The sequence below is a fragment of the Saimiri boliviensis genome, chromosome 2 (assembly GCF_048565385.1).
Source record: "Saimiri boliviensis isolate mSaiBol1 chromosome 2, mSaiBol1.pri, whole genome shotgun sequence".
Lineage (NCBI taxonomy): Eukaryota > Metazoa > Chordata > Mammalia > Primates > Cebidae > Saimiri > Saimiri boliviensis.
Genome location: NC_133450.1, coordinates 33,294,974 through 33,306,916, shown reverse-complemented (window position 1 = coordinate 33,306,916; position 11,943 = coordinate 33,294,974). Strand labels below are relative to the sequence as shown.

At 39.9% G+C, this 11,943-nt stretch overlaps 1 protein-coding gene across 1 annotated transcript; it reads right to left on the bottom strand.

Annotated features, from left to right (window-relative positions):
* Positions 1 to 794: 794 nt before the first annotated feature.
* LOC141583514 (disintegrin and metalloproteinase domain-containing protein 20-like) lies at positions 795 to 3,142 on the bottom strand. Its single transcript, XM_074393057.1, has one exon. The coding sequence runs from the start codon at positions 3,140 to 3,142 to the stop codon at positions 914 to 916; it is 2,229 nt and encodes a 742-aa protein (XP_074249158.1). The 3' UTR covers positions 795 to 913.
* Positions 3,143 to 11,943: the final 8,801 nt, after the last annotated feature.

Here is an 11,943-nt window from a genome sequence, read left to right as displayed (position 1 = left end):
TGTCACAAGGTTTGGCAAAGTACATTTCAACTGTGAATGTAAAACGTGAACCTTGAAACTCTGAAATTTTAAGACTTTGCCTATAATCACATAATCAGCAGTCGGTAGAATCACTGTTGAAATTCAAGGTGCCTATGACACAAAAGAATTTTAAAACCTTCCTACTGTATCACTGCCAGAGTTGCCTTTTATACGTGTTTAACACTAGCAATAAAATGGACAAATAACAAACATCTCATATGTAATCAGTCAGAAGAAGACCTAAAGGCCAGGCACAGTGTCTCACGCCTGTCATCCCAGCACTTTGTGAGGCCAAGGCGGGTGAACCACTTGAAGCCAGGAGTTTAAGACCAGCCTGGCCCGCAAAGTGAAACCCTGTCTCTATTAAAAATACAAAGATTAGTCAGGTGTGGCGGCGCACACCTGTATCCCAGCAACTCAGGAGATTGAGGCGGGAGAATTGCTTCAATCTGGGCGACAGAGGTTGCAAGGAGCTGAGATGGGACCACTGCATTCCTGCCTCGCAGCCTGGGCACCAGAGTCAAAACCTGTCCCCAAAAGAAAAAAAAGGAAAAAGACCTTAAGAGTGTTAAAATAAATGTATGTTACTACAAACAGGATTTGCCATGGGGGTGTCTTAAACATTAGACCCCAAATCTTAAATGAGTACAGGTCCTCTTTATAGTGAATCTAAGAGTTTCTGCCATCATCTATAGAAGTATTAAGGATATGACCAGACATAAAATGTTAAGTAAATTTAAACACACAGACCCTTTTTAAATTGCCAAGTGATTTTATTTCAAGATGACATCAGAATTGCTAAAAGGTGACGTAATCGTCAGAGTGACTATTGATTATATCTCCCAGTAAGTGTCAATGGGATTTTCTCCATTGTGTGCATTCCCATTAGTATTTACTCATCAGGTTCAGTATTTTTCAATACGTTCTTGTCCATAAATTCTATTGCTTTTGAAAAACCACCAAAGAGGAGTGAAACCAGAAAAAGGATGTAACGAGTAAATACTAAAAGCAGTACTCGGTTTGTATTCACAAGTACCCTGCCTGAAAGACGATATTGTTTGTCAGGTGGAGGGCCACTGTCTACACTACCTCCTTTTCCTTTCAGTTCACATGTTGGTGGCTTCCACCCATGCACACAGTGACAGTGGTTTTGGTTGTTACATACTCCTTTGTAATTGCATGTTTTAAGATCACACTCAAAATGCAGGTCTTGATAGAAAGTACAATTGTGTTTAAGACAGTATTTTCCTGGGCCACAGGTTGCGCCATCCACTACCAGCCCCATTTCTGGCAACTCTGTCCCCTGGTGTGCATCATAGCCAAAGCATTTTTCTTCTTTTACCTCCCGTACTAATATACTCCGAAATGTAGTGTGCTCACCTCCACCGGGAATGCTTTTGACACCACTACAGTGTAACATTCCACATAAAACATCATCTTCTTCACATGGAAAAGGTTTACTTCCCCCTGACCGTAGAATAACCCCACAGTTTCCAAATCGGTCACCCTTCACATTCAATTTGTTGTAGCATACTGGGGAGCCATCTTTCACTTGGTAGCCAAAAAGGGCTTGGCACTGCATATCACGGTCACTGCAGTTTCCTCTTACACAAACAGACACTGGTGAACATGGGGTTCCATCCTGGACGTAGAAGTCATCTGGACACGCTTCCTTTTTCCCATCACAGTATTCCGGTAGGTCACATATACCACCCACGTCTCTGCAAACCACTCCAGGGACAGCATATTTACACTCATGGCAGCAAAGTCCTGTATTGCAAACACTGCCAAGGGAAAGGGTACAAGAGGTCTCACAACATCTATCACTGGCACAATCTTTAAGGGAGCCACAGTCACACTCTTCCTTCTGATTTACGATTTTGTCTCCACAACGAGGAGCTACATAAGGAAAATTATCGTATGGAACATTTGAATAACTCAAACAAGGATCCCATCGATTAAGTACGTGTTGCATTTTCTCATAAGAACAATTGCTCAACATATCATTAAGATCAGGAACAGGAGCCATGACACAGTTGGTTCTTCGAAAACAGTAACAACCCTGAGAATCATGGAGCATGCCTAAGTTATGACCCAGTGTATGTGCTGTAACACATGCCCCCCTAAAAAGGTGGTACCTCATTAAATAGACAAACATTGCTCCCCAGTTAGGGTTGCATATTCCATCAAAGCTGGCAAAACACTCACTGTTTCCAACTCGATGTGCAGTAAAAACAACTGAGGTATCATGTGGAATTTGAGGAGACACAACTTTAGATTTCCATACACCAAACCTTGGTACAATATTGCCAGGATTCCCAGTAAATTTAATCAATTCCTTCTGCTCCCATATGAACAAAACCCGTACATAGACATTTAAATAAACTGGTTTGAAAATGGTATGTATTATGCTGTTAAGAATCACTATATTCTCTATTACGTGTGACACATTAGGGCTCCGCAAGTATACTCCATGAGTAACCGTGTAGTGAAGTTTCAAGTTTTTTCTATGATGCCGCCACAAGTAAACATGACCTGCTCTGGGAGTTTCAGACAGTTTTACCTTTTCAGACTCATGATTTATCTCTTCCCCTTCAGTCTTACACCTAGTAGCCTCTCCCGGACTTTCTTCCGACACAAGCAGTGATACCAAATGCTCAAATCTGGAAGAAGCCTCCAGGGGTTTGATTTCATAAGTCAAGTCATCCACCTGCAGCATGCCACGCAGACCTCCACGGCAGGTGTCCAATGTGGCCACAGACCCTGGAACCCCTTCCAGGTAGCAGTAGTAGTGACAGTCTCGTGGGACAAAGGGGTAGTTCTCCTGCATGGCCCCCTGGTCATTATCAGTGAAAACAGGTAAATGTCTGGGTATCATGTTCTTCTTGAGCTTCATGTGAATCACGTGTCTTCGGCCCCGGAAACGCATGCTGTAAGAGAGTTGGTCTGGCGTCTCAACTCCGCCCCTCCTGTGGGGCAGTTTCCTGGGGATCACAATTTCTGAGGAAGTGAAGCGCCATCCTGGTGGGTCATGAAAACAATAGACCTGGGACAAGAGTGCCCAGAGAACAGGCAGCCAGAGAGCACCTGTTAACGGGTCCTGGACCCAGGCAGATCCCATGAATAAGGGAGCCTTTGACCAAAGAAAATGCAATCAAATGGGAGGCAGAAAGAGGATTCCTGTCTTCAGCCTTCTCCTCAGGACAGTTATGAGGAAATCAGAGTGAGTCTGCAGGCTTGGCACCCCCGGTAGGGGGAAGGGTTAGACTATTACATAACAATGGTGTGATCATCAGGGGAGGCTGTTTTCAGTGAGCTGGAGACCTGGGGCGGGGCGGGGCGGGGCGGGGCGGGGCGGGGCGGGAGGGTGTGGTGCGGGGATCAAAGGAAGAGAAAAAAATGGCGGGAATTGAGAATAGCAGTGTATAACTGAGCTGAAACGTCCCTTGTCCTCTGAGGAAAGTCATAAGTGGGGTTTGATGAGTAAGTGGGCTTGATGCAGGTTGAAGACACTTAAGGACATTTTTCTGAAACCTAAATGAGGAAAGGATTCAACATGTAATTAAAAGAGGGAAGTGTGTACAATGATAAGGAAAGCGGAAACTTCTCCTTAAAAGAATTTTGAGGATAGACTTAGGGTTATAGAAATCAAATGGAGTTACGGTAATGAATGAATTGGAGAGTAGACAAATGTCATGAGAAAAATTAGGGTGTGTAACTATAGTTTCTTATCAAGTTAAACATATACCTATGCTGTGATCCAGCCATTTCAGTGCTAGGAACTAACCCACATAGTTTGTCTATGAATGTTCATAGCAGCATTATTCATAAATTCATTCTACAATCTGGAAACCAAGAACCAGTCCTTGATATGTGAATGAATAAACAAACTGATACATTCATTCACTGGAATACTCCTTTGTAATAACACGAACAAACTTCTGAAACACACACGATCATGGATGAAATTCACAGAAATTATGAGACAAAGAAACCAGACCAAATGATGTAGTTAATGCATGATTTAATTTATATGAAGTTCTAGGATACTTCAAATTAATCTATGGAAATGGAAATGTAATTATCAGTTTCTAGATGTGTGAGTGGGGGAGGGGCATAAGGGAACGTTCTGAAACAATGTAAAGTATCTTTTTTTTTTTTTTTTTTTTTAAATCAAACCACAAGGAATCAACCATCCTTGCTGACTTGCAATGCTTGGAGGAGGTGGTGGTGCGCACACCACTGCCTGTGGTTGTCTACAGCCAAGAAGGTCGAGGGGAGACGTGATTAGCTCTCAGAACCTGAGGGACCCAGCTCAGTCTTTCTCACCACACCCCACCAACAACCTCACCTCTACCATCGCTGCCATGTCCATACTGTCCCTTCCTTGAAAGATGCACAGAGCATCCCATTAAATCGAGTGTTAGTAGAGGGGCGTGGCCAGAAGCGTGAGCTCTGGAGCTGAGCTGACCTGGATTTGAATCAGGGCTCTGCCACTTAACCTCGGTTGGGACCCCCAGAGATAAGTCACTTAGCATCTCTGAGCCTCAGTTTCATAGTCTGTACAATGGAGATAAGACCCGGTCTATAGCAGAGCCTGAGGATGGCATGTGATCCTTCTTGTAGAGTGCCTGCCAGAATCAGTAAACTGTAGTCCTTCTTATTATTAAGGTCTAGAATCCCCTGCTTTGGCATAATACTTCTTCCTCAGTGTAACCCTTTCCAATCCCTGCAGCTGCTCTGGTGTCTTCCTTTTTTTAATTTATTAATTAATAATTTTTTTAATAAGAAAAAGAATAAAGAAGAGGAAGAAAGAGAAAGAGGAAGAGGGAGAGAGGATGGGGGTATTGCTTTATTGCCCGGGCTAGAATGTATCAATCAAGTATTTTGATTGAGATGGTGATTTCAAATAAAAATTCATCAAGCTGCACCCTTAAAATCTGTGTATTTTATCGTAAGCTAAGACACCCCAAGAGTTAATTTTCTACAAAGGGGCTGACTTCAATTTCTTTCTGACTCAATTTAGAATTAGCACATTATGAAATTATCTCAGAAACCATCTTCTTTCCATTTCAAAAATGATTTTAACACAGAATTGCATGAAACAGACTCAACTTGGTATAAGGAAGTTACCTAAAGCATCTTATCTCATTAATTTTTCTCTTATGAATCATATCTTTTAATTGGGAAGATTTACACAAGGTAATATTTAGAAAAGAAGAAAGAATATATTAATGTTTAAATGTGTTGTGTACAGTACTGAAAGATTTGTTTTTAATTCAGTGCAGTCAGAAATATTTTTAAAGTTCAAGAATGAGTTGATCTCAGCCTGAAATAAACTGGCCACAATTAAAAAAAAAAAAAACCATTCTAAGAAGAAAGTAATATAGTAAAGGTAGAAAGGGGAATAAAAGCAATCATAATGCTAAGAATTATAAAATGTACTAATTTATACTTTAGATATATATTAAGAATTATTAAAAAATAGGAACACATAAAAAGGGTTGGGCCATTTAAGGAGGAAATAATAACTAGTTATCCATTTATTATTTGATGTGACAGGAAGTGTTGACTGGAATCTGCGTGAATGGGGATGACATAAAGGAAGTAATATTAGAAAGATAATTAGGCTGCTTTTTATATTCAGGTACTGTTTTAAGAAAACTCTCAAATCATTTTTTTCCCTCTGCTCTCCCATTACCACAACAGTCAACACAAAAGAAGACATCTGTTACCAAAAGTGTGGGGTTTTTTTTCCCCACACACCAAGCAGCAGATACCAGCTGTGTGTCCTCCAAATCTGGATATAGAAAAAACAATCCTAAAATTCATGTGAAATCATAAAAGACTTCCATTATAGTATGAAGCTGGAGGCCTCACACTACCTGACTTGAAAATATATGACAAATCTATTGTAATCAAAACATCATGATAATGACATAAAAATAAACCCATAGGCCAATAGAATAGAATACAAAACCCAGAAATAAATCCACAACCCTGATCCTTGACAAAGGTGCCAAGAACACATATTGGAAAAAAGATAGGTTCTTTAATAAATTATACTAGAAATTGGATATTCATAGGCAGAATAATGAGACCATACTCCTAACTCTCACCATACACAAAAATTAATTTAAAATTGATTAAAGCCTTAAATGTAAAATCTAAAAACTATGAAACTACTAGAAGAAAACATCAAGAAAATGTTTTTTGTGTATCTGTGAAGAATGTCATTGGCATTTTGATAGGGTTTGTATTAAATTTCATTGCTTTGGTTAGTGTGGCCATGTAAAAAATATCAATTCTTCCATTCCATGAACACAGAATATCCTTCCACTTATTTGTATCCTCTTCAGTTTCTTTCATTCAAATTTTATAGTTTTCAGTATAACAGTCTAATACATGCAAATCAATGTGATACATCAGATCAGCAGAATGAAAGATGAAAACCATGTGATCATTTCAATCGATGCTAAAAAAAAGCATTTGATAAAATGAAACATCCCTTCATGACAAAAACTCAAAAAACTAAGTATAGAAGGAACATATCTCAACATAATAAAAGCCGTATAGGACAGACTCACAGGTAGTAGCATACTGAATGGGAAAAGTCAGAAAGCCTTTCCTCTAAGGTCTAGAATATGACAAGGGTGTCCATTTAATCACCATTGTTATTCAACATAGTACAGGAAGTCCTAGCTAGAGCAACTGGACGAGAGACGGAAAGAAAGGGCATCCAAACTGGAAAGGAAGAAGTCAAATTATCCTTGTTTACAGATGATATAATTTTATATTTGGAAAAACCTAAAGACTCCACAATAAAGCTATTGGAACTGATACACAAATTCAGTAAAGTTGCAGAATACAAAATCAACATCCAAACTTGGTAGCATTTCTAGATGCCAACAGTGAACAATCTGACAAAGAAATTTTAAAAGTAACCTTATTTGCATTAGCCACAAAAATTTAACTACCTATGAATTAATTTAACCAAAGAAATATAAGATGTCTATAATGAAAACTATAAATATATTTGAAAAAGTAAAACATTAAGTAAAAACCAAACAAATTGAAAAGAAAATCAGACAAGGGGATTAGCATCTACACCAACTACTTATCAAGTTTTATTTTTAATGTATAATAATTAAAATGTAGAATTGGTATAGAAACAGACAAACATACATCAAGATTTAAAACTTAGCCTGGGTGCAGTGGCTCACACCTGTAATACCAGCACTTTGGGAGGCTGAGGCAGGCGGATCACTTGAGTCCAAGAGTTTGAGACCAGCCCGGAAAACATGGTAAAACCCCCATCTCTACTAAAAATACAAAAAATTAGCCAGGCATCGTGGTGCATACTTGTTATACAAGCTACTCAGAAGGCTGAGGTGGGAGGATCAATTGAGCCCGGAAGGTAGAGACTGTGGTGAGCCAAGATCTCACCATTGCACTCCATCCTGAGCAACAGAATGAGACTCCATCTCCAAAAAAAAAATTAAAACCCTAGAAATAGACAAATATATTCGTGTGTGTGTGTGTCTGTGTGTGTGCGTCTGTGTGTGTGCATGCACATGTATACACACACATAAAATCAGGATTTGGCAAAATTGGCTTTCTATGTGAAAAAATGAAATTCTATCTGTACATCACGGAGACACAACATATTTCAAAAAGAATGAAGACCTAAATATGAAGGAAAAAACTCCTCTTAAACTACTAGAAAAAAATAGGAGAATGTCTTTTTGATCTGAGGGTAGAAAAATGTTTCTTGTCCAATAATCTTTTTAAAAAGTTCAGTGTTAGAGAAAATAAATGTGACTACTTAACAAATTTTAAATTCTGTCACCATAAACAAAGTTAGTAGAAGATATTTTTAGATGTGGTGGAAAAGCATAGATAGTATAAAATAGAACAGTCTGGGAACTATGAAAATCTGTAACAAAATAACAAAATAACAAAAATAGCACCATTATGGACATCTACCTGTCCATCAAAATTATGTATTATTTTGTAATGTATGTATAAAGAAAAGAGTCTGGAATATTGCCAAATAAGCTGATAAAGTTTCCTCTTGACAGGCAGACAGTAAAATGGGATTACAATTCTATCTACGACATTTTAATGTTTCACAAAATGAATGTTCATGTGTTTACTTCTGGTATAATTAAAAAAAAAAAACAGGGAAGATTGTGGGGAACAGGGTAAGGAAGGTAAAGAAAAGGAGGAAGAAGAAAGGGAAGCCAGAGAAGAAAAGGGAAAAATAGGACAAGGAGAAAGTAAGGGGAGGGTGAAAGGGAGGAGGAAGTGTACTAACTAAAACAAAAAATCAAATATTGCATGTTCTCACTGATGAGTAGGAGCCAAACAATGGGTACACATGGACATAAAGATGGAAACAATACTCACCAGGGTCTCCAAAACAGGAGGATGGAACTGGGTTGAGCTGAAAAGTTACCTATCAGGTATAATGTCCACGGTTTGGGTAATGGGTACACTAGTAGCCCAATCCCCGTCAGAATGAGATATACCCATGTAACAAACATACACAGGGACCCCCAGAATCTAAAATAAAATCAAGACTTTTAAATTCACGTGAGAATCTAAGAGCCAAGGCTCTGAGAGGTAGAAAGGAAGGGTTTTTTTTTTTTTTTTGGTTTTTGTTTTTGGTCACTTAGCCACCTATACCCATGTCTAGAGTGATCGGTTTCCCTGTCAGTCCCTGTCCCCCCAGTCTGCATTCCTCCTATAGCTCCAGCTGTAACCTGAGCAAGAAGGTCCAACGCTAGCACCCCTTTCCAGAATGGAGACTGATCTTGGCTAAACAGCTTTAGACTAACATCCTGGGCTCAATATAAAATTACTCTTCCTCCTAGGCAGTTGTAGCTTGCACTTATGTGTAAGCTTTATTTTTTCCACTTTCTCCTGAGATTAGAGGCTAGCTTGTTCCCTAATGTTGGTTAGTGGGTTTCTGCCTCGCTCTCTGTGCTTGCGTCCCCATTAAGGTTATGACAACAGTACCCTAGTCACTTTAGGATTAGGCCCTCTGAGGAACTAAAGACCTACGTACTTCTATCAGCTTGAGATACATATCAACTTTGAGGGGAATTGAATGGGTGAATCCCAGTTACCTGGTAGGCTTCCCAGAAGCCAATTAATTACCCATGCAGGTCTGTAGACTTCAAGGATTACACCAGAGCACCGTGAAGCCAAAGAGTGACAAAAGGACACCATGCCTGCTAAAAATTTAAAGAATGTATTCAACATGCTGTATGAGTCACTACCCAGATAGGAAAACCAAAGCATATAAGTTACTTTAAAAGCAATAATGTAATACACAGAATGGTTAAATACAAAGGTGGCTAAACAAGTATTAGAGGACTGAAATGTGCAAAGGAAATACAAGATAAGAAAAATGTAGCAGAAGGTGAGAAGTACAGATTCCCTCTCATAGAAGGACAAGGTGCCCCTGCAGTCAGCAACCAGCCTTGAGCTTTCCACTACTTGATGGTTTGACACAGCTGCAGTGAGTTAGCCTGCCCCCAAGAACTGGTAAGAGGGACTCTATTTCTGGTGATAGGTGGAACACAAACAGCCCCTGGCACAAGGTGGGTATTCCAGTGGTTAAAACTCTCATAAGTAGTGACTTGGAATATGTGCCACTGGGGAAGAAATCACTAACAGATGAGATGGAGCAAGGGTTTGAGTTGTATTCCTTTTCCAAACTATATAACAAATTACCACAAGCTTAGCGTCTTAAGCAACATACATTTATTATCTCACAGTTTTCATTTGTGAGGAGTTGGAAATGCTTAGCTAGGTCTTTGGCTCAGGGTCCCACAAAGCTACAATCAAGGGACTAGCTGAGCTGTATTTCTCATCAAAGAAAATATCTTCTTCCAAACTCATTCAGGATGTTGCAGGTTTCATTTTCTGGCAGTTGTAGAACTCATGGCAGCTGGCTTCTTCAAAGCTAGGAAAATAAGTGTCTGCAGCTTTAAATCTTACCTCCAGACCCTTCTTAAAAGGGCTCATCTGGTAGGTCAGGCCTACTCAGGAAAATCTCCCTTTTGATTAACTTAAAGTCAGTTAGTTAAGGGCTTTAATGACATCTGCAAAATTCCCACATTTGCCGTAATCTAAGTTAGAAGCAAATCACAGGTCTCACTCAAGCTTGAGGGGAGAATACATAAAGGCAGATACCAGGGGGATGGGATGCAAGGCAGGGGTTGGTGGGGGGGGGCATCTTAGAATTCTGCCTACTGCAAGAGGTAAGGAGGAAATTGGAGTTATAAGAATAAAAGCATTGAAGAGTTATTGTTAAGTGCCTTTGATGAACTACAGCAAGATACTGAACAGCTGATGGTGAGCAACAGGCAATTAAAATCCAGGCATGAATGTCAGTATCCTTTCTGACTGCATACAAAGTGGCCCTTATTTCCTTCCAGGGGAGGAGAAAGAAATCCAAGTAGCTGAACCTAAAAGAAAAAAGAAAAAAAAAAAAAGTTAAATGCCCAATGAAGAGAGCGCTGTAATCAGGACCTTGGTGGAAAAAACTTGAGACTCTGACACACAGGTTGGGAATGTCTGACTGGATCCCTTGAACTCACGCTCCATATACTCAACTGCAGGAGTGATTCATCCCAGAATAGTGAAAGAGAATGCAGAGGCCACTCCACTATGAGGCGATGGGTGTCTTGCAGAGCCTTCCCCCACCGCCTCTTTTGGCCACTAGGCATAAAGCTAGGATTCAGTCACAGCACAATCAAATGGAAAAGTGCTCAGCATGCTCAGAGAAAAGGTATTTCATTCTGAGATGCATAATCAAATGGCAAACATAAAATTGGGAAGAGAAAAAAGTTCACTCTCCCAAGACATAGGATTTTACACCTTGGCAAGGACCCTAGGGCATGGTGCAAATTTGTTCCTGGGATGGCTTCTAGAAGCATGGAAAAAGTAATGCCCTTACAGTGAAGCTGGAATGCCAGAATTGCCATAATGAATGATTATGGGATTAAATGCTTCATGGAAATGGGCATGCTGAAATTCTACATGGCCTTCAGATGATAATGTTCCATAGGAATGTCCATAAAATACACCATTTACCAAAGTCATAAAAAATGTGCTAATAAGAGGAGGACTGGCATTACTAGAAGGTCCAGTATTGAGTCTTTGCAAGCCAGGGCTCAGAGTAGGAGTGGGTGTTACAGAACTTTTCTCACTGCTAGCAGTGGTGATAATATGACTCTCACACCTAGAGGTCAGGAGGCAATATATAACCATCCCAGAGAATAAGAAGTTGCAATAGTCACAAAGACTGGCAAGGTCAGAGGCGGCCAAGACTTAAGGTGATGGTAGTAGAAGGATTCCAAAATCCTTAAGGGCAAAATAGATAGGCAGCCAATAAGAATACTACTTTATGCCAATAGAAGAAGCCAAGCATAGATGACTGGGAAGCAAAAGGCAGTTGCCTCCCCAAAAGTTAATCACTTTCCCAGTTTGTGGACTTGAACTTCTTTCAAACCTGGAACTCACTCCCTGATGACATGGACAGAGCCCTGGGACCAGGTTGCTATAACACCATGGCAAATATATAAACAGTAATGACTCCCCCAGCCCTTCACCAAAGGGAACTAAGGCCACTTACATAGCTGTGCAAAGGAAGGGGGAATATCTATCCATTTCAAGGACTATTGAACACAGGGACTGAGTTGACGTTAATATCAAGGTACTCAGAACATTGTGATGACCTTCCTGTTAGAATGAAAACATATATGAGGACCAGGTAATAAAGTCTTAGCAATGCTCTGACTTACAGTGAGTTACTGGTCTTACGGACCCAGGGCTATGATAATACTTCCACCCTCTGTCATAACAGTGAGAAGACTGTCTAGTTATTCCACAGTACATCACATTGATCGA